We start from the raw sequence: 24,959 nt of genomic DNA, 5'->3' as shown, positions 1-24,959 counted from the left end.
AGTGTTCATAGATATATGTGGTGGCGGTCGACCTCCTTTCGGTTAGGGGCGAAAGAAACCAAAAACACATCCTAAGCTCTTGAATATCTTAGTCTATTGAGTGTCTGCGTCCTAACTAAATATCAGGTGATACTTTGTAATCACACTACATTCGTTCGAGAACATATCTCTATGGATGCACCCCGAAGTATGGTATGATGATTCATTTAGACATTACGTAATGTAGTAGTGATATCTCGATTGTATAAAGCAATACGTGAAACTTGGTCATTTGTCTAAAGATGCTCAAAACTACTGCAAAAATATCGAATGGAAGAGTGATTGCATAGGTGAGAATGTCAAATTATCGCTCAAGCCAGGATTCAGCCAAGTAGTAGTCCAATATATAATGGCATTTGAATCTGAAAGCTTTGTGGTGGATGCTCGCAACTTTTCATATCATGGATAACCCGGATCCTGATCGCTTTCAATTGACGGGGTCCCAAATTTCGAGCAGCTAGCAGTCGTGTCGACATAGCCAGCTCACTATGCTAGCAAATCGAAAATCGAATCCGCGTTCTCGGCTTCGGGCGTTTAATGTCGTCTGAAATTGTATATAGACGCAAGAGTGTATTCGCGAGATTTTAGTGACCCTGACTCTACGAAACGCAGCTGTCGGATCGACACAATTCATTTAGTATCCGACTGGTAGCTTGAGGCGCTAGTCTTAAACCCTATACGGACTATCGACCGAATGACTCGGTAGCGGTAATGGCCGAAAGACCGATAACGGGCAGAGGTGACTAGGATCTTTTCTGGCTCGGATATGACTATCTACGGTGGCGGCTTTAGGGCGTGTACCTGGGACCTAGGTGGAGGTCGGAGTGTAATATTGACGTTCGTACGCCTGTAGTCATACCGCTATACCACGTAGAGTTTCAAATCTAGTCCTTTTTACAACATAATTTCCACATCTTCGACACTAAACTGCTGTATATTATCTAATAAGAGTGATCGGTCATCACAACCCAGAATCCGCCCAATGAATAGTATACTACTTGAGAGACTGGTGATGTTGTGATGCTACTTTATTGGTATCGAAGTCCTGTGAGTCTTGTGTACTACGGTATTATTCTGAAATTTCTATCCTACAGTGATCTCTATTATCTCTTAGTTTTAGTCTATCGCGGTCCGCGGACCAGAATCCTATTTCCAAATACGCCTGAAGCGGTTTAGCGCCCAGTCTTATTTGTGTTATTATTTGCTTTTCTTCGCCTATCCGGTGGGGCGTTAAATTTCGATCGGTCGAGACCTTTTCTCAGATTCCTAATTCTTCGGTTATAGGGATGAGCCCGCCTTTGAATTACAGAGGGTTTCTGAGGATGAGAGTATGAAAGGGGCGACTCTCATAATCACTTCTTCTTGCTTGATCGAGTGCATGAGTAACTAGGTATAAGCTGATATGGGCTGGTATGAGCTAGTTATGCTACACACGGTTTGTTACTATTGTAGTACGTCCTGTTCCCGAAGTGTGCCTGCGGCGGTAATGCAAGGGCGACCGCTTTTTCCCTAGATCGAAAGCTCTAACCCGCGTTCGCTTGGTGGGGCTGGCATAGTGACCACCCCTTCTCCTGTTTCTAAGTACCGAAATATCATGAGTATAATAATAGGACTCTGGATTTCATAACAAGATAATACTTAACGTAATCCACGGCTAAGCGGATCACCCTATCTAAAATCGCGTACTCTAGCTAATATACCTAATTCAACCACCTACTATGCCACTAATTCGCACTGAATCCTCGAAGAAATCGGTTAACTAAGAGGGCAGGATAATATTAGCCCTTTCCGATATTAAAGCTAACCGGATTGCCTCTCTTCGCGTAGCAGCAAAGCTATATGATATACCCTACTCTATATTATATGCGCGTGCTAATAGCCGAATCTCACGCGGCGATATACGCCTAAATGGTTATAAATTGACCTAATACGAAGAGGATTCGCTCTCTGAATAGATTATATCTATAGATATACGTAGAGTAGCCCCCCGGCCCTCTACTGTACGAGAGATGGCTAATATCCTTCTCGTAGCGCGTGGAACGACCCCTCTATTAACTGTTAGTATTAATTAGGCATTAATATTTGTTGAACGGCGAAGTGAGCTTCGTATACATTTCTCGAGACGTTACGATTATTAGTACGTACTAAACGAAGACCTAAAATCGCTACGAGCGTGGTTCGCGACTATATAACGCGTAATCGATAAGAACGGTATGAAACCTAAGGATATCTATAACTTTAATAAGATAGGATTTATAATAGGTCTTATTTCTATATAGAAGGTAGTTACGCGAGCTGAATACTACGGTCGGCGATCGATATTATAACCTAGAAATCGCGAATAGGTTACTATAATCGAAGCAATTTACGCTGATAGCTATTCGCTACCGCTATATATAATTTTTAAAGGTAAGGTTACAATCGCTAGTTAGTTTAAATAACCTACTATAAGATTAGCGATTCGAGGTCTCGAATAACGGATAGACTACCGATAAGATTGGCCTATAATAGCTACAAAAGCTATTTATCCTATTAATAAATTCGCGCGTACGTAGCCGATTTCGGCTACTGATCCTTGTTAGTCACGGTAGCTATCTTACGCCTTAATTCGACCGAATCTACGCTAAAAACGATATTATACTACTTTATATACCTACGTACTTATCGTATCTACTATAGCTACTAGATATTAGCTATTTTATAGTATTAAAACGCGTATATAGTCGATTTATTAGTGATCTTACGCGTAGGGGCTATAATCATATCGATAAGTTTGATTTCCTGTATAACTATTAACGTGCGCGATAAGAAGCCTACTAATCAAGTACTATTCAAAATAGCTTCGTAGCTAGTAGGCTAGTACTAATCGATATAGAAAGAGTACTTTCGAAGCTTAATATCTCTCTACGAACGCCTATACTACTAACTAGCTAACTAAGTAGTAGATATAGCTAGTTTATACTAAAAATACCTAAAATAGTGATCTAGCTATAAAAGTAAGTATCGATACTTAAAGATCTACTTAAACAGCGGTCGAATAGCCCTCCGTTACTATCAAAAATAGCTGTTAATCAGATTATTAAGAGTGCCTATCTCTCGATGTATAACGCCGCGATACTAGCGCAAAAAAACGCTGATCTACGCGTAGCAAATAAGAAGGTTGTTAAGAAACGTAAACGGTTAACTAGGCAGATACCCTGCGATAAGGTATTGACTGTTCAAGAGGGCCTATAGCTTGTTTAGCAGTCGAATTAGCTAGTTGAAGTGGATAAGGTAGTATTGTATACGCAGAGCGAAACGCCTAATTAGGCAGATTAACCGGCTGCTAGGGCTCCGCCTAGGTGTAGTGGGTGTAGGGAGATTGGCTATAGGATTAATTTATGTAATAACTGCTATATTTAGTTGAATCGATAGGCTTTGGTTGAGATAGCCTGTTTTGAAAATCCTTGAAAAGGGTAAGTGATCCGCTCGGCTGTGGATTACGTTATCTATTATATAGTAATATAGCCTGTCTCCCGATATATCCCTGTAACGTATGACTAATATAGGCCTAGGGTGTTTTCCCTGCGTAGGGAGTCAGCAGGAACCTCTTCCTTCCCTCTTACTATCTGCTTGTGTTGAAATGTAGGCTAAGTGTATGTCTTTTGCCTAGTAGGATGTATATAGGTAGTTAATTGTGTAGGTATGTTAATTTATATCGTTATGATCTTTTCCTTCTAATTGCTTGATGTATTTACGCTTAATGCTACTAATAAGTGATTTGGTAACACTAGCTTAGTGATCGGCTGACTAATACCTAGACTTTTATATGAGGCATGGTCATTGATCGTTCTGCCCATTCGACTGATTCCTTCCTGTATCTTAGGTGTAAGGTATTCCTAGTCGATCGATGTATAGGGAGAATTAATATATAGTATTATAAATGAGCCTTTACGATGGAGGTTGAAATAAAGCTATATGCACGATTATACATCTTGAAGTACGTGTATAAGCAGTCTACTGCTCTTTGGCTTATGGATAGCAAGGGTGAATTAAAGCTTGATGTAAGGCTTTACTCTGACCGGCGGGGGATAGGAGGCTAGGCCTTCGTATAGGCAAAAGAGGGAGAGGGAGAGAGAGAGAGAGAGAGACAGAGAGAGACGAGATAATAGAAAAGAATTATATTCAGAAGATACAAAGAAAGAGAAAGAAGGAATCGTGCAGGATATGGCACAGAAAATACCCTTCTATTCTTTCACATGATAGGTGCTAAGCTAATATGAAAAGAGGGAGTAATCTCCGTAAACACTGAAAAATAATTTAATGTCTTTGTATAGTGCCGAGCAACCACGACGTAGCAGCGTATATATTACGGGGAATGTAAAGGAGGTCCGATACCTCGCCTTAAACGAGAAAGTGCTACGCGTTAGTATAGTGCGAAGCCTCCCTCAAATGTCGATTATCCGTTTACTGTATGGGAAAGCGATTAGGCTGTGGTAATAGAACTTGTTTTATATAGTAAAACGATCGCCTTCGAATTTACGAATTACGAAAATGTGTTCTAATTTGAATTTGATAGGACCTCGGAAATCTCTATGTTAAATAAAATGAAAAGAGCGGCACGGTATCTATATTAATTCTTATTATACCTGATTAATTGTACAAATTTAGAAAACTAAACCCAGAAAATAATATCAAAGATTGAATACTGGTAATTTTTCACTAGAAGATATCTCTCTAATGCAGAGACGACCGGATTTCTAGTAAAATTCGAGAGCTAGGCGTTCTATAGATATGACTTCGGGGGTTGCGCACTAGTGTATCCGTTGCTTTTCTATATTAATTGGTAGGGGATTTTATGAGTAGTATTGAAAAATTCTTGATGGGAGTATGTATCAGTTACCTTTATTAGCTCCGCCGTTTGAAGATGTTGGTATAATACGCCTAGGTTATATTCAAGCGTATACTTAATAATCGCCGGAACGTTGAACTAGCCTAACCGGAAATTAAATCTTGACGTTAACGATTTGTGTCGCTTAGAACTATATTTATTCCCCTCTGATTGGGTTTGAATTATTACGGAAAGAGAAGAGGGACTGAGATTCTCAGCGTTTTCGTAAAGCCTAATGAGAAAATTCACGTTATGTAAGATAAGATAAAGTTGACGTATAAAATGAAAATGACTCTTCGGGGTCGATAGGTAAATCGATGATTCTAGAAGGTCCTGTAGTTGTTTAAGGAGCGGATAAAGTATTTTTGGTCTCTTTTTTGTCGTAGAAAAATTGCCTAATCGTCGGAAATATATTTTAGTTTAGAGCATCAGAACCTCAATGGGCACTTCCTGGGCGATGAACCTGAAGAAGTGGGGGGCGGTGTGTATTTTCGAGTATTTTATTTATTTATTCCTGGCGAACCTGGCTGCAGATATTTATATGTGGTTAATCTTGGATAATAAGACCTACGTTTATAACCTAAGTTGACTTTGAGAGGAGCCGATAACACGTATAGACTATATAGGGATAAAAATAACTACTAAACCTTGCCCGCGAGGGATCTGTGGTGCTTACTTATGTAAACAACCTCAAATCCGGCTAACGAACTTTAAGTGAGTCGGCGTCTAATATGATAGCGAAGTGTTGTCCAAAGTTCTCCTATTTTATGAGATAAAGTCTGTCGTTAAGTAGTAGTGGAAGTATGACGTTTTTAAGGTAATACCCTAGTGATAAGAGTTATCTCCCTTACTTAATTTTTATTTTACCCTCGATTGTCGTCTGGTCCCTCGCCCCTTGAGGCTCTTCCGGCGTATCGACTAATAGTTGAAGGGTTTCTCCTGTATGGCTCGTTTTTTATACTTACCTTCCTAATGTTTGATACAAAATATCTATGACGCACGTATCGAAAACCTACGTATATAGAGATCTCTGGAAGTTGTTCCCCTAATCTCCGACCGTTAGTTAAATGTTGCCCGAAAATGATAAAGTAATTATCGTCGGTATTTCGGCAATCAAGTAAGTAGCAAAGCTAGTAACCTGAATGGCGCCTGAATATCCGCAAAGATATGTAAGGAAACTCTAGCCTACCGACGAGATGAGAAATTTCCGTTAATGTATTGGTTCCTAGCTGCCCCGAGCCTTATATTTGTCCTACGGCTGTGGATGCCTACTTATAATATGGCACTCGTCAAAATTTTTGTTATTTTATTCTCTTTCGTAATATTTATTTTTAATAACGGTTGTACGGTATAATATTCAGGATTGGGGCTTTCGATATAGGAAGCTCTTGAAGGACTCTCCGGGGCTAATTAGCCACGGAAACAGTAATCCGTGGAATATCCAGAACGACCTTTTAGCGCTTATAGGTTAAGAATATCTAAGATGATAATGCCCTTCATTCCTTAGCCCCGGTACTTCATAAAAACTTAGGTAAATTATATACTTATTGAGAATTGTAATGGTGGTAAATTCTAAGGATAGAACTATAAAGGACTCCGGACATTTTAATTAAACGGCCTGAATAAATTACACGAAACTTTCTTTTGAAGCCGTAGCGCTACTTAATTCCTTTAATCCGTGGGATGACTCTACGCGAAGAATAAATATTTAATGGCTGCGTAGCAAAGCTTGAGCCCGAAGACGCTCAGATCGACGGAGGAGAGGAGTAGTAGGTTTTGGAAGGTTAATTGAACCCTAGGCGGCACAATTTCTACGTACACTATAGGCGTAAAGTCTCTCTATCGAGATTATAGTTAGTACTTGCGAGAGAACACTGGTATACTTGTAGGATGCCTACGCTTATTCAATGGAGAATTGTTTCTGTGCAACCGTAGCTTACTACGACCCTTAAAGACCGATAACTTAATAGGGCTGAGGGTCTTGATAATCTGCTCTTTGACGTCTGTAATAACAATATAATATTTTTGACTATTATCGGGTTTGAGTCGATTACTGAAGGATTCCTTTATAAAGGATAATACTTTACCGTAGGTATTTGCTGCCTAAACGATGATACCTTTAGTCCCGCCTCGATTCACTTCGTCGTAGGAACACAAGCTCAGACAATCAGTAGGGGTGATTATCGCGATAACTTACAGTATCTTATGATTTACTCGGTGAACTATCCGGTATATAGCGATTAAAATAATATTTCGATAAGCTAGTGGAAGAGGGCGGACTACTATCGCGCCGATGTCAAAGTTTTGCCTAGGCGGATATATGCTTTTATTGTCGATGTGATTTTAATACTAACTCGTTCTTAAATGGGAGCGGTTACTCTATTTTCTCCAAGGTAGAGGTATAATTCCCGAAGTGTAAACCGAAATTGATATAAAGTTTTAAAGGCTATGGGTTATAGTGTTAAACCGGCGATATTATGATTCACCTATAGAAAAGCTTTCTATATATAGTATATTAGTATAGCATAGAATATCGAACTAATCTGTACGATGACTACTATAGTGTATATAAGCCTTATATGCCCTAATAAATTGATAAGGTAGGTTGGGGTCGTGATTGTATTCGTCTGTGAGTCTGTGAGAGGTGAATTGAAACTAAACTATATATTTACTCAGAATTCTACGTATCTAGAATGTATTTGTGACTCTTTTATTATGATTCTATGATTAGAGTCGTGGCCAAAACTTGACTGATATATATAGGACTGAGTGGCGCGTATGTCTCTTCTATTACCGCTAACTTTAATAGTATTAGTGACTCCTATAAGTTGCTATGTTGATTGCTATAGCTAGTTTATTATATTATGCTGATTTGCTATTATGTCCCGAAAGACATAGATTATCACTGTTTTCATACACAAAACCTGTTAGCTATTGAATTCTATGGCTAACCAGGTAGTAAGGTTTATATGACAAGACTCTTTTACTATATTTAAGTGAAATTTCCTGAAATTTATAAAAATACTCTCTCCTTTGTGCTTATAGACAGGAATGAGTGGATATATAAAAAAGCGTATTGTTTGTTAATATCAGCCGAGTCTTATCCCCTTACAAAGGTAACGGGGCCAGGAATCTGTATACTATATATAGTCAGTAATAGAAGTGTCAAATTTGTAAGCTCTTCGTACTAGTCTAGTATTCCACTTTATTTATTGCCTATGCTAGCTCTTCGGAGACCGTTTTATTATCTCGGTCTTTCTGAGAACGTATAGCTAGTCGTAGAGCCTTGTAGAGTCGTTGTCGGGCTTTCAAAGCATCGCCTAAGGTTCTCGATTGTGATACACTCTATAGTGCTTTACAAGACCGCTAGTCTTCACTGTATATCTTGACGTAGGACCAGCGTTTAAAGTCGTGTAAAAATTTGATGGCGCCGATAAAATCTGATTATAGTATCATAGTCAAAGCTAAACTAAATCTGTGTATGTGTTGACCTACTATATATTCTATGCTCGATGAGAGTCTCGAGGGAAACCTTCCTTACTACTATTCTCGTTCGGTGTATTTACACTCAAAAGGAGACAGCGATGTGCCTTCTCGGGCGTTCGTCTATACTATTAAATAATATGACCCGGTGTGCGGTTTAACGTCGGTAAAGAGACACGTGCCCTGATTAGGATATTGAGATCCCTTGTCCTACGTATCTTTAAGCTGGACCTACTACTATCTAGTTCTTTCTTTTTTGATATCCTACCGTACTATTTTGTTATATGTAACGCTATCTAGCCCCGTCAAGTAATAAAGGATATTAGGTTTTCCTATTTAGCTAGTCTATTACCTTCGTATAGCGAGCTAGTATAGCCTCTGTGGCAAAAAGCTTATTAGCTTACATAATTCGATAGTCGATACTGCTCTCTATTTTGCTATCGCTATATATTTTAATCGTTATGCAATATTATGATCTCGACGTAGTCTGATATTGTTTAATTTTACACCTGTTTTGGTAAGCTGATATTGTGAGTGATAAGAATTAATATATTATTAGAAATGTCCGAATTGACAGAATTACTGATAATAAAAAGTTATATATAAATATGAATTAAATTTGATCTTTATTTAGTACTTCTTGTATGAGAATTTACCTAGCAGCAGAATCTAGCGATATATAATTTTAATAGAACTTATAAGATACCTGAATACCGTAACGGCCGCCTATAGTGCTTGAATACCGCGACGCCTCACGGATGCTTTAACGCTAAGAATTGTGATATAACGCTACTTTCGTAGTAATCCGCTACTCTAGGTATCTCTTCAGTAACTAGGTCGAGTTTGCAGAACCTTCGGAATTCGGCCGAATACCGTAGGCAGTAGACTATTAGTTTGATTTTTGACTGAACACAAAGAAAAACATGAGACTAAAGCGTTATCGAGTGAGTGAACATTTTGATTCTGTTGTTTTCATATCCACTTCAATATATCCAGAGTTCATCGAAAGACTGTCGCTCCAGACCGCACTTTGCTACTCTGCGTTAGCTATAATTGTCCCTTAAGTACTGTTTTTGACTTGAACACTGCACCAATACCTTCTCAGTACCGTATAGATCCAAAAAGGTAAGAGGAATGACAAGAATAGACGTAGAGTTTATCACATAATTCCTTTAATACACGGAAGCTAAGAATTTGGACATTTTAAGTATATAATGTGGCTCAGATCTAGAATTCGTGTTCTTGACTCTAAGCGCGGTTAGAATATGATGTCAAAGTGCCCTGTTTTTCGTCTACCGCGATCGAAGAGCCCGATTTACACCCTGTTAAAAAGCTCGAATTCTTTATTACTTTAATGTTGATTATCCCTCTCAACACTACTAATGTAGATTACAAATATATATATATCTGAGCGGCGCGTGCTCCGAACGTGCTATGCTGTTGAACAATAATATATCAGATTGCAGACAAAATACAAGATGTCTCTATATCTTACACCCGGGGTTAGCTACTCTTAGATATTTAACTCTCCGGCTAATAATATAGTATATAGTTGTGAGGGGTTCGCTAGCTACTATTACGATGTGAAGACAATCGATGCCTGTTATATATTATTCCAATGACAAAATCAGGGCGGTGTTATATATGGTGGGTACAACCTTATTACCTTAGACTAACTAAAAACCAATCTTGGGGTGGCTATCGACCGTGAACTTATACGGACCGATCCATGTCGCTATTATGGGAAGCGGGTGGTTCTTACGCTAAATGGGTAAGAGTCTGAATATCAACTCTTTGTTACTGATGGCTGCGAAAGATGTACTTATAGTCCATCAGAAAGTAGTTAATTAGATATACAACACAAAAAAAAGGTTTGTGTAGATGAGGTATATTTAATACTCGACTAAATTTCGGGTTCTAACGAAACTGCTTACCGAGATGGCCTTATTGCTGTCCCTATTAAAATCCTCGATGAATAGATCTATAGTTTCGGTCACTAAGAAGACGATCTCTTCTGCTAGCTATCTAAGTATACTTGCTGTCTAAGATCTAACCCAGAGCGGATTACTCACAGTCACGAAAATACTGCCCGCAACTTCCGCGAGCGCTATATCTTATACTATTTGTATAGATAATGTCTGAAATTTCAATGGTAGTGTGATTGAGTAGTGTATTAATAGTATAGGGACCCTACGAGCTACTTGTGCCCTAAGTTTAAGCTGCAATAGCGGTCATAACCCGTACTGTATCTAAGAACGGCGTTTTAAATTGATGTAAGTATTGAGTCATTGGCTGATAGTTTTAGATAATTAGTGAGAAAATGGGGTGAAGATACTTATAAAAGAGAGAATGGACTGAGGCGAGGTGAAAGTTCTAATATTGCTCTCGTGTCCTTATAATGTGGCACGGAATAGCTATTGGCTATAATGGTACATATCATTCCGCGGGTATTTGTATTACTCTACCCGCGGGAACTACTATAACGTGCGTCCTACCGTAACCGTGTCCCCTCGGACCCGCTCAAGATTAAGGCATCTTGGAAGATAATGTGACGTATGGGTAAAGGCTAATAGCTAACTGGCGGGTTTGTTGACTAGTTCGTGGAGGTTGGGTGGAAGAGTTAACTGGTTATTCACCGTGAACTGGTGAGTTCACTGACTAGTTGGTCGGTCGACTGGCGAGATGTGGTTAACTGGTGGGTTGGCTGGCGAGTTGGTGGAGATGGTAGTAGCTATTCTGCCTGAGAGTCATAGATAACGCTAGTATAATGGAATAACTGGCGTCAGTCTACTTAGCTTAATTGTCAATTTTTTTTAAAGATCTCTAGTATATATTGTTCGACTCTTATAGAGTCACGTTGATTTGTTGGCAGAATTTATCGTAAATTGCCTTCTCTTCCTTAATAAGGTGCCTGGGGTAAATTGTTACGGTGTGGCCGATTAACGAGGTACTATTGCGATATTATACTATATATACCGGACTCTGGGTAGTATCGGTAACCGCGGATAGCTGTGTATTTTTACGATCTTGTTGGTTAGTCTTCCGCCTAGAAATATTTCCCGCAAAATAAATCGTGCTAAGGTTCCCTGGTTCCTGACTAACCCTTTACTATGATATAAGCTTATAATTTAGGTGAACTCTTTCTCCTAATCACGATTCACTAAGTAGTATAGATAATTGATAATATCTATATCTGAAATGATTTTATTGAGTTATCGATTAGTAAAACTTTAAGAAAACTTCTAATAATGTCGATCTTATCATGGTTATCTGCCCGTAGCTGGAATAAAATTCGACACTTCGCGTCACCCCAAGATATGTTATAGATGTCGATAAACGAAACATAAGCGGGAAAATTGTGGGTGATTTGACGAAGACGATTTTCTATAAATAGAATGCCCTTCTTGATTAAAATATCTTTCCTTCCTATAAAATGGACGGACAGACGAAGATCTATATGGAAATGCTTTTCAGGCGCAGAAGTGGTGTCGGGGTCAGAAAGGAGACTGTTTGACTCTGGAACGGTAGTGTATGTAAAAAAAGTCGAAGTAGCGCGTGCGCGTTCTATGCTAGATGTTGTACGCTAGCTAGGAAAGTTTTAGAAGGACTTATAAACTCTTATTTAACTGTCTGTGTGGTATTCGAGGATCTTAAGAGCTGGAGGGGAAAAAGAGAAAGAAGAAGAAGTTATAGTATATCCTAGGTTTTTAATGTGGTGCGCGTGGTTAACGGTATCTTGCTTGGTGCGTATGGTTTACGGTATCTCTCCTCCGATACTGATTTCTTCTGTAGAGAAATCTAGTCCGCACTCGGTCACGTGATCATGGTCGCTTCCTTCCGCTGCTGATTTCTTCTGCAGAAGAAATCTAAGTCTATAGCTCTCTTATGTTCTTAATACCAGACGTCAAGAGGTTTCCTAAAGCGAGGAAGGGAAAAGGGGATATCATGCGTTTAGTTTCGTATTTCACGTGATCTTATTTCCGAGATAGGAGTATGTCGCTAAATTTTGAAATTGTGTATTAGATTGTATTGTATAGTATTAATATATTGTAAGTTATGTCTCGTTCTGCACACTCTCAATATAAACTATAAGAAGTATTAGTGCGAACTTATCGGAAGAATATTCCCGGATACTTTGTATGATAATGAGTAAATGGACGACTGGGATAATTATGACAAACTTAATTCTTATTATTCACAGAGTGAATAGAAAGGTGAGATGGCTATAACTTATGTAGAATCGATTTAGTGTTTGATAATGTTTTACCGGCCTAAGTTCTGTCGACGTTATATCCCTTTTATTAAGAGTATTTCTTATAGAACTTACGAATTGATAGAGTGTGAATGATTAACTCTATGCCTAATATAGTTGTGACTTTTTGACTGTAGGATCTTACGAAGGAAAAACCTTAAAGGTGAAAATACTCGATGTTGATAGAAGAAGAGGAGAGGAAGAAGAAGGAAGCTAAGCTAGACTATTGAGGTTGGTGGTCCTAGGTGGTGAGGGCGTAGCCTAGGTAGTATAGTAGGCCTTATAATTAAATAGTTACAGACAAAAGCTACTTGCGATTAATATTTGATAGATGCCGTTTAAGGTATTTCGTTGATGTTTTGGTTTGGCACGGTTACTCCGCGCTCGCTGTAGTCTGTTTGATGGTGAGGCCTGCTATACTGCCTGGGCTACGCCCTTACTACCTGGGACTGCTAACCTTAGTAGTCTAGCTTAGCTTCCTTCTTCCTCCTCTCCTAGTTAACGTCGAGTGTTTTTTACCTTCCAGAGTTTTCCTTCGTAAGATCCTATAGTTAAATATAGTCTGTATATGTTAGAGAATATAACTATGTCTAACGTTATTCGTAATTTAGATAGAGTAATGCTGTAAATTCTAGCTAAATAGGTTGGGCTTAGGATAGGTATAGCTTACTGACTTTAGATGTAAAATCGTAGAAGGATTGAGTATGATCAAAATTGGAGAACAGAGCAAAAGTGTTATGTGAGTGAGGTTATTCGTGGCGAGTATCTCTAGTGGACTAAGTTGATGGAGTGTGCCTACGCCGCTACGTTTAATTATATTATCTAATTGTCTCTGTTGTCCTTGCTAATATATTCTGTAACCTCGACGGGTAGTAAATCCTATACTCTACTGTTTTGAGTAGTTACCTACCGAGCCAGCCCTTAAGTTATATTTAGTCTTTCTTAAATATACAAAAAGCGAATAAGGAAAAAACTAGTATTAGCTATTAGATCTAATATTCTGGCGTTTTAGCCTCGGAACTCACTATCTTCGGTCTCTGCTAACTTGTGGTGGGAACTGCAAGACAGGACGAGGGCCCTTGTGTTGTCGGGCCCGGAAAATGTGTCTTTGACTTCTGCGTAGCCCCTTTAAGGTCTCCGACGTTAAAGGTGTGATAATAGGTACTTGTATCTAATTAAAATCTTTAGATGTGAGTGTACCTTGAGCGTTGATAATACTGTATGTTATATAACAGAATGCGCAGAGTGATTTAATATTGTAGGAAAGAGATGCTTGCTGTTCTGTAGTACCGATGTTAGGCCGTACCTGAATAATTATCGATAACGGCTCATTACTTACCGCCCGTGGCTGTCGACGTTTGCTACTTGAACGGAGCTAATAGTACTTATTATAGTTAGTCCGTTTCCCGGTATGCCGCAAGAATCCGGTTTGATACGTGAAGGGTAGGTAATAAGGAATGTCTTTGACTTATCGTTCTGGATATCGTGAGCTAAAGGAAGGAAAGACCTCGCCTCTGATGTATACTTACCTCACGGTTGACTCTGCTTGGAGAATATGGCCTCGGAACCTAGGTAATAGTAAATTGATAATATCGGTCGGGAACGAGAAGATGGCTGAATGTAGGAGAAAGAGAAAAACGAAAATCGACGATGAAAATAGTAAGATAGTTAATGGGTTTTTATGAGCTTCGGAAGAGAAAGGAAGTATTAGGGATATAATAATATTGATTATATGGATTACTCAGATTATTGGCTAGGCCACGATATGGAATACCTGTATTACTTAGTAAAGCCTTACGGAGCGTTGATTCGGTATTGCTACTACTGCCCTTGTATCGTGATCTAAAGTATCCTGGTAATGAGATATAGCTACGGCGGTTGTAGTTACCTGATGCGAGAGAGGGACGAGCTGTGGGATCGCTATGGAGGAGAGGTCCTTACTAGGCTGTGGACTGCGGTGGGTGACTGAACGATACCCTATAAATACTATGTAAGTTAATATCTCCTATCGTTATAGCCTATCTATAGTAGTCTTCGGGCTAGAGTAATTTCTATAAGCGAGGGTAGTGTTAGAGCTCTTATCTGTCTGTATATGTAGTGCTCGATCTCGCTATCTCTTTCTATCTCCTCTTTTCCGTCTGCTTATACTGTTACGGCGTAGTTATACGTGGTGACTTAGGACGATTCACGATCGAATCGACCCCGCGTCGCCTTAGGGTAATAACCCTAAAGGCTCTGTGTGGGGCTGTGGGGACTCGGTATACGGAACCCCTATGTATATATTATGTGAACTAGTGAAGTCTACTATACCCTAAGATTTAGTCTTTGAAAATTATAACTATAGACTTAGACTCTCTGCCTAGCTAATAGGTTCTCTGTCCTACGATATAGACCCCCTAATAATTACTAAATCTTCCTATTTAGCTACCTAGAGAAGAAATATCTATACCGACGACCTATTAACGATCCGCCTATCTTACGGTAGCGGAACGATCCCGACGAGTTAGTAAGGGGCTTAGGTAACCCTTAAGTAAATTTAGCCTAACCCCTCGGAACCTAGAAGATAGGTCTAGTTTCGAGATACGATCTCCCGAATAGGCCGAGTTAAATAAATAAAATACCCTCGATCGCCTCCTAGTATAGATCTAGTAACTCGAATATAAAGCTATAATTCGGTAATAAGATATCTCCGAACCTTAATCTATATCTCCTCTTCTCTATCGATCCTAAGACGTAGAGATTAAAATTAATAATATCTTATACTACTTAAGCTCTATCTTAATCCTAGAGTAATATATCTAGTAGCTCGATAAATTAGAATATATCTTTAAAGCTAGTCCTAACTAATATATAAGTAATTTATATAAGATTCCTATTAGATTCTTTATATTAGAACCGACCTAACGGGCCTAGTAGATAAATTATAAAAAGACCGAGTTTATAGCCTAACGGCCTATCTAGGATAATTTTATTAACTAGATACTCGAATTTATCCGAGGAAGTCGATTTACGAAGGCTAATATTACGGAAAAATACTATAGCGCTTACTAGCTCGAGGACTAAGACCTACGTATATTTTATAACTACCTCTAATCTATCGAAAACTATATAAATATTTAGGAGAAAGAGCGTACTCTTAGCTACTACGTAAAACTACGTCTAGTCCTTAAAAATAAACTTAAAGTACTATACTAGAATAACCTCCCGGAGAATCGTACCGATATAGTTTTAGCCGCGATCTATATATAGGATAGTCGAGATATAGGATATCGGAATCCCCCTCTATCTAGAATAAATCCGAAGAAGCGATACTAGGAAGACTAGGACTAAAAGGGATAATAGGAAAATACTAAGAAATACCGATCCTCTTTCTATAGATAAGAGACTACGAACCCTAATCGAAATACTCCTATCTTATCCTATTATTAGTTCTACGGAAATAAGGACCTATCTTCGGTTATCTATTATATATATAGAAAAAAGGGATATTATACTTCTGACTATTCCTAGGTAAGACCTAGCTAAGGACGCCTAAATACGTGTATTAACGAAATTATCGCCGATAATAAAGCTATAAAAGAATAGAGAAATACTAGCGAGTCGGAGTAAACTCTATAGCCCCGACTTAGTAGCTACTTATAGAGATCCTTCCGATAATTAAAACCGTTATATATATTAAGAATACTACTATTAAAATTAGCCTAGATATAGATATAAGTATAAGTATTATCGACTACGAACTCGTAAGGTCTTATAAACTATAATAAGCTACTCTCTAAATACCCGAGCTCTATAATTTCTAGGATTAATATAGTAATACTAAGGACACTTTCTGTATCCTAATTATAGTAACTAATTAATAAGGAATTAGAAAGATCTAGATAGTAGAGTACTATACTATTAACCGGAAGATAGGACCCCTTATACTACTAGGGATACCTAGGTTATATATATAAGGAATTATTATTAATATAGGTATATATTATTAGTACTTTAGGGTTAACTATCGAAATCTCGATCTACTTATCTCCTATTAATTCGCGAAATATATATATAATAAGATATATATCTTTATAGTAGTATCCTATTAGATTAATCTAGAAATAGATCTTAATATTCTCGATAATCTACTCTTCGATAGTTCGCTTCTATCTACTAATATCCGAAGAAATCCCGAAAGGACTACGAATTATACCGGAATCGCTAGTTAGTCTAAAGAACTTTATAACTTCGAAGATTTATACTTAGTAGAGAAGGTAAGGATCTTATTCTAGCGTAAGAAGACTAATTATATAATCGATCTTATCCTAGGGACTACTCTATCCTATAGGCCTATCTATCCTCTCTCTTATACTAAGCTTTAGGAACTTAGGAAGTATATTCGCGTAAATATAGAGAATAGCCGAATCTATCTATCGAAGAGTCCTATAGGTATATCTATTCTTTTTATATCTAAAAAGGATAGCGGGTTACGACTCTATATAGACTACCGAGGACTTAATTATATTTCGGTAAAGAATCGCTATCCTTTTCTACTTATCTCCGAAATCCTCGATCGCCTTTTATATACTAAGAAGTTCTCTAAGATTAATATCCGAGAGGCTTATTACTATATCGGTATTAAGGAGGATAATAAATAGAAGACTATATTCCGAACGTAATATAGCTACTATAAGTATATAGTTATATCTTTTAGTCTTACTAATATCCTAGCTATATTCTAGAACTATATCTATATTATACTATAAGGATACCTAGATCTTTTCTACGTAGCCTATCTAGATAATATTCTAATCTTCTCGGAGGATATTAAATTATATACGAAATACGTTCGACTTATCCTCGAAAGACTCCGGTAATATAAACTCTATATTAACCCCGATAAATACTTCTTCTACTAAGACTAGATAGAATTCCTTAGCTATATTATTACTACTACTAGAATATCGATAGATCCTTTATAGGTTAAGTTAATCCGAGAATAGCTACTACTATCTACGATTAAGGAGATCTAATCCTTTCTTAGATTTTATAACTTCTACCGCTACTTTATCTATAACTACTCGACTATCGTAAAACCTCTTATAGATCTTACGAAAGGCCTCGAAAAAGGAAAATAACTAGGTAGGATTAAACTTAGTACCTATATAACCTAGGCTTTTTATAATTTACTCTATACTTTCGAGTCGGTATCGATTCTATAATATTTCGATCCCGATCGTACTATCCGACTAGAAACAGATATCTTATAATAGGGAATAGCTAGGATACTATCCTAATCCGACGACGAAGAAATCTAGTATCTAGTTATATTTTAGTCTTATAAGTTCTCTAATACCGAATCCTACTATACTACTAGAGATTAAGAGCTATATACGATTATATATAGTTTTAAGATTTAGCGGTATTATCTTAAAGGGTCTTAGTACCGAATCGAAGTCTTTTCGGACTATAATAACTTAAGATCCTTTATATAAAACCTATAATTATAAGGATATTAAGTATAATAGTATATAATCCTCTCTATATTTAATTTTATAATTTTATACTATATAAGGAAGAAAAACCTAGCGGATATATCCTTAAGGATAATAGAGCTAGCTTCGAGGGATATCTTAAATACTACTCTATTAAATCTATTATAGGCCTAAATAGTAACCGAAGAGATACTAGAATAGAGCTAGATAGTAGTATAGTTAGTACTAACCGATCTATATTAATTTAAAAAGGAATTATTACCGGATTTAGGGATTTAAGAGCTAGATAGTATCTTAGATACCTAGAGATAAGAGCTAGATCGTATCTATTACTCCTACTATAAAAAAGTAGTAGCTTATTATCTTAGGTAATATATCTATATCTCGAATATAACTAGTAACCTATAAAGTATAATCCTTAAGGCCTAGCGAGACGACCCTAATATAGGGAAGATTCGTTTATTAATTAACTAGAATATCCCGATATTAGGGTACTAGTTAGTCGATCCTAATAAATTAGTATAGTTTAAAGGATAACTATATATTCTAACTAATAAGAAACTAAAGTAAGAGCTAATAAAGCTATATTATAATAATCTAGTAATAGGGGGCTATTTTAGCTAGTTACGAACGATTAAATCGATTAGTCGAAAATTCTACTAGAAAAATCTCTACGAACGAGTAGACGAATACGTAAAGTTCTATCCTATATACTAAAGAGCTATACTACCGAGGTATAAGAAGTACGGCTTATTAAAGCCTCTTCTAATTCTAACCTGACTATAGTAAGAAACCTCGATAGACTTTATTATAGGCCTTCTACCTACGATTTATAAGGGAAATAAGGTCGACTCGATCCTAGTTATCGTAGATAGATTTACTAAATTCGTGAAATTTTTCCTAGTATATATAATAATTAATACCGTATAACTAGCTAAGCTATATTATAATAAGATCGAATTAGTCTACGGACTATAAGAAGGAATTATATCTAACTAGGGTCTAGTATTTACTAGTAAATTCTAGCTCTCGCTATTTAATATCTTAAAAATAAAGCTTAGGTTTTTAACTATATTTTATCTATAAACCGATAGCTAAACGGAACGAATAAACTAAACCCTCGAATATTACCTAAGATACTTTATAGGGAAAGAATAAACTATATAGCTAAATTTACTATAAATAGTAGAATTCTATTATAATCTATACTAAAATAATATAATAAAATTTAGTCCTTACGAAGTACTATTCGGATATAATATATCCTTCTATATATATAATAAGGCTACTATAGAAAAAGAAAGACTACTAGGAGTATAAGCTAGGATCGAGAAACTATAAAGTTTATATAAGAAGTTAACGACTTACTAGCGAAAGACTAACGAATTAATAATAAAATACTATAATATAAAAAGAACCTCTATTATATTTAAGTATAATAATCTTATAATATTTTCTACGTAAAACTTATAAATTAAAGAGTCTAGGAAGCTTACTCCTAGAAGAATTAGCCTATTCCGAATCCTATAAGTAATCGGAACTTAGGCGTATAGACTAGTACTATCCTAAAAGTATATATATCTCTATAACGTTTTCTATATCTCTCTTCTAGAAAAATAGTATAATAATCTATCGCGAAGCGCTCCTAAAATACTCCTACTTCCTAATCTTATCGAAGATAACTAAGAATATAAAGTTAAAGAAGTTAAAGGAAAGGCGAAGATTAACAGATAACTTTATTTCCTAGTTAAATAGAAGGACTAGCCCTCTAAATATAATAAATAGGTACCTAAAAAGAATATATAAAATATAAAATAATCTATCGCGAAGTTTAAAAATATATAGAAATATATAAGATAAAACTAGACCGAACCTACTATAATTTACCTTAGAAATACTCTATAAACTCTAATACTATATTCTTTATCGCGGTTACTTCTATCCTAAGTATACTATTCGTAGTTATTATAGTCTCTAAATACTCGGTAAAGTTAACTAGTCTAGTCTACTATAATATAAATCTAGTATCCTCTTCTTTAAAACCGAGATACTAGTCTATATATATTAAGAGAGGACCGAAAGCTATAATTAGGTTCTAGCGACGTAACGCTATCTTTTCTAAATAGAAATAATAGTATCTCTATAAAGAGAATTTATTAGAACGAATTATTAAGAAATTATAGGCGATCTATATCTTTTATATATACTTCGGATCTTTAAATATATACTCTTTCTTATAGGCCTATACGATCCTTAAGAAAGTTATAGTAAGGTTCTTACTTATCTAGAATAGATCGGAATAAATACCGACCGGCTAAACCGGAATATACGATAGCCTAGGCGCTATAGTAATCTCCTAGGTACTATTAAAGATTACCTAGTAAATCTTTAAAAGAAAATAAAATACCTATATATCCTAGATTATTAATATAGGAGTCTTATAACCTATTAGTAATTCGGAAGTATTTCGGAAAAGAGTAGAAAACTTATAGTCTCGTATATATTATAGTTATTCTTATAGCTATTATAGAGTACCGATCCTAAGCGATTAAACTTATACTCTATAGCGAAAGAGACTATTATAACTAGATAGTTATACTCTACCTTAGCCCTACCGAAATACTTTAGATACTAGAGAAAATCGGGGCTTACGATTACGAAGTTTAGTATAGGAGATATATAGTCTATTCCGCTAGTAGCCTTGTAGCGACGATAATTCCGATAACGATAGGGTATTCTAGAACTAAGCTTAAATAAGGGAAGTAGATTAAAATTAAAAATCTCCTTATCTATAGGGAAAATCGATTCTATAAATCTTCGGGGATAAATCGTTAATGAAATACCCTATCGCGGATAGATTCCTAGCTCCCCGACCGACGTTAATTAGGTAAATAGGGATTAAGCGTCCTACCGCGATTTCTTTTAAATAGTATCGCCGATAGTAGTAGAAGGTTATAGCTATATAATATAGTAATCCTTTATTTATATCTATATCTCCTAAATTTAAGAATATAGCGTTCTGTATATAATATACCTACGATTCCTTCCCTTAGTACTACGATAAAGTCCGGACTATAGTATCCCCTAGATAAGAATATCCCTAGTCGGGACGACTAGTATAGAAGGGGGTAATAGTTATTATAGCGTAGTTATGCGTGGTGACTTAGGACGATTTACGATCGAATCGACCCCGCGTCGCCTTAGGGTAATAACCCTAAAGGCTCTGTGTGGGGCTGTGGGGACTCGGTATACGGAACCCCTATATATATATTGTGTGAACTGGTGAAGTCTACTATATCCTAAGATTTAGTCTTTGAAAATTATAACTATAGACTTGGACTCTCTGCCTAGCTAATAGGTTCTCTGTCCTGCGATATAGACCTCCTAATATATACTGTGTCTTCTCTTCTGGAATTTAAGAAGCGGCTACCGCAGACGATACCTATAATTGTAGTATCGGCTTACTAAGGACCGCTTAGGCCTATAGGATATCTCGTTGGCCCGTAAAGCGGCTGAGAGGCTCTTGTGTTATGTAAGAGAACCAGCGTATTTTTTGATATATGGCGCTCCCTTCGAACTAGATACGTAAGAGTCGATTCGCGCTTCGTCTAGTGAAGAGTAGGGATATAGATGTTATAGGTTGGTGTTTGAATCACTGTGTATAATAATAACTAAGAGAGGACTAAGGATATTCAGATGTAATACCTGTGCTTTGTACTATAGCCCTTAAAAAGATAACAGCCCTAGAAATACGTTTGCTCGGATCCTCGCGAAGTATACACCGCCCGCGAATATGACCTAACCTATGAGAAGTATGTTATAGCGGTAAAGAGAATTGTGCTCTCCGAACTGTCTACTCGCTAACGTTAAAATTATGATATTTGAAAGTTTTGGTTCTATAGGCTATATGAAATAGAAAGATTCTTAACTATATACGGCACTCTCTAGCCCTTACTATATTCGAATAGGTATAATATGCGCTTCGCGGTTAAAGATGCCTTTTCGGGTTGTCGATGGTCCTGCTATCCTTACTAAGATAGTGTAAGTTAGTAAATATAACATGAACGACAGTTTCACAAGTAGTAACGCAAGATTATCTCTAGCGTGCGATATAAAAAATGCGGGACTAAATTCACGAAGCCTTACCTAAATATGTTACCTGTGCTCCTGATGTATTATGTATCTTTGGGTAGTCCTCTATTAGGCGGTCGCTTTGTACTAGAACTGATTTTTGGGTTCTTGGAAAAGATCACGATAGCTTTTGAGAGCGTAATTAGTGATAATGTGTTCTGGAAATAAATTAACGAACTGTTACGATTAATCTCTCCCTATAGTTCCCCGGTATATTAAGCTAAAAAACTTACGGATCACATAGGTAGGGCTATACTGTGGATGAAGCGTGAAGACCTGGAGTATTTTGATTCCTATAAAGCCCGGAATATTATCGGGCAGCTCTCTCTCGCCACGAGAATGGGCTGTAAGGAAGTCGTGACGGACTGTGCCTCGACTAAATATGGGAAATTCACCGCGGTGATGTGCCCGTATCTTAATTTGAAGTGCGTTGTGATTATGGGTACCGATGACGCTGAAAAACAGAAGAATGGCGTTTATAAAATAGAAAAGCTCGGCGCTATAGTCCTAAGGGCGCGATATCTATATAGTGCTGCTACGCTACGCACTGTAATCGCTAGGCCTTTTCGGTATACGGCTCTGTACTATAATACGGCGTACTACTTGATAGAGGGGGGGGGGGTCTTTAGGCCCCTATCCTATTCCTGGAATGACGGCGACTTTCTAATAGCGTCTTGGTGCAGAAGTTACGAAATAATTCTAAGCTAAGTCAAAAAATCAGCTAGATGTACTGGTGGCCGCGATTAGTACTGGTACTGGTGTTGTCGGCCTCTTTCGACCGTTTATCGATAGCGCAGGAGTAAGACTGGTCGGGGTCGAAAATACGGGAGTATTATTACTAACTAACGGCTAAGTAGGTATCCTTCGTGGTACAAAAACGCTAGCGCTACAGAATGACGAAGGCTAAATTCTCGACTCTTATTGTATTTCCCCCGATCTAAATATTTCTGTGTCGGTCCAGAAGTCGCCTACTGGAAAATCAGTGGTCGAGTCGAGATATACACCGTAATAAACGAAGATGCGCGCAGAGGATTAGGTATCTTATCTGGTTATGAGAACGTTAAAGCCGGCTTAAATTGCAGTTATGCAGTAATTAAGGTGATGGAGATAGCTAAAGAATTGGGCCCGGGGAGGTATATCATTCTTTTGGTTACCGGTGATGATGTAATTGATATATAGACTAACGTAGTTCCCGGCCGTTCCGTATACTAACTTCTATTACGAAATTTCAAAATCAATCATCTTAACTAACACCCTTTGATTTAACTAGATCTTGCGATTTTTATATATATTAATCCTGTGGCTAATCTCCCTATACCTACTATACCTAGGCGGAGCCCTGGTGGTTGGCTGATCTGGCTGATTAGGCGTTTCGCCCTGCGTATACGATACTACCTTAGCTACCTTAACTGGCTGATTTGCCTACTGAGCTAGTTATAGGCCCTCTTGAACGGTTAGACCTTGATTGTAGGGTATCTGCCTAGTTAATCGTTTGTGTGTCTTAATAACCTTCTTATTTACGGCGCGTAGATTAGCGTTTTCTTGCGCTAATAGCGCTGTATAGTATAACGCGATATAGTAGCCCTTAATAATCTGATCTAGTATCGTTTTCGATGGGGTTGTAGGGCTATTCGACCGCTATTTTAGTAGATCTTTAAGTATCGATACTTACTTTTATAGCTAAATTACCGTTCTAGGTATTTTCGAGGTAAATTAGCTAGATCTACTGCTTAGTCGGCTAATTAGTAGTATAGGCGTTCGTAGAGAGATATTAAGCTTCTAAAGTACTCTTTTAGTATTAATTAGTACTAGCCTACTAGCTACGAAGCTAGTTTAGATAATTATTAGTTAAAAAGCCTCGAGCCGCGCGTATTAGTAGTTATCGAGGAAATCAAACTTATCGATATAGTTATAGCCCCTACGCGTAAGATTACTTATAAAGCGACCGTACGAGTATTTTAATACTATAAAATAGCTAATATCTAGTAGTTATAGTAGATACGATAAATACGTAGGTATATAGAGTAATATAATATCGTTTTTGGCGTAAGTTCGATCGAATTAAGGCGTAAGATAGCTACCGTAGCTATTAAGAACTAGTAGTCGAAATCGACCTTATACACGCGAATATATTAAGAGGATAAATAGCTTTTATAGCTAACGTAGGCTAATCTTATCGGTAGTCTAGCTATTATTCGAGACCTTAAATCACTAATCTTGTGGTAGATTATTAAACTAACTAGCGATTATAACTTTGCCTTTAAAAATTATATATAGCGGTAGCGAATAGCTATCGGCGTAAATTACTTCGATAGTAGTAATCTATTCGCGATTTCCTAGCTATAATATCGATCGCCGACTGTAGTATTTAGCTCGCGTAATAATCTTTTGTGTTAATATAAGGCCTGTTATAAACCCTGTCTTATCGAAGTTATAGATATCCCGCAGTTAAATACCGTTCTTATCGATCACGCGTTATACGGTCGTAAACTATACTCGTAGCGATTTGGATCTTCGTTTAGGGTGCCTTAGTAGTCTTATTACCTAGAGAAACGCGATCGAATCTCTTCGCGTCGATAAATAAAGGTTGATAGCTAATTCTTACTAACAGTAGGTCGAGGCTGGCTACCGCGGGCGGCTAGTAGAATATTAGCTATCTCTTGTATATTAGCTAGCCTAGGCGCTAGTCTACGTTTATCTAGAGAGA

General features: G+C 37.2%; 1 protein-coding gene across 1 annotated transcript; it reads left to right on the top strand.

The window, feature by feature from the left end:
- Positions 1–22,977: 22,977 nt before the first annotated feature.
- Positions 22,978–23,383, top strand: N7539_008065 (uncharacterized protein; the record flags this gene model as incomplete). Its single annotated transcript, XM_056937665.1, has 2 exons — positions 22,978–23,051; positions 23,155–23,383. Coding segments are annotated over 2 exons (303 nt in total), but the record flags the coding sequence as incomplete, so codon positions are not given.
- Between the last annotated feature and the right edge of the window lie 1,576 nt (positions 23,384–24,959).

The sequence above is a fragment of the Penicillium diatomitis genome (genome assembly GCF_028827545.1).
Source record: "Penicillium diatomitis strain IBT 30728 chromosome Unknown utg000012l_segment0_segment0, whole genome shotgun sequence".
Taxonomy (NCBI): Eukaryota; Fungi; Ascomycota; class Eurotiomycetes; order Eurotiales; family Aspergillaceae; genus Penicillium; species Penicillium diatomitis.
The sequence above is the reverse complement of the archived record's forward strand: the minus strand, read 5'-3'. Positions and strand labels throughout refer to the sequence as shown.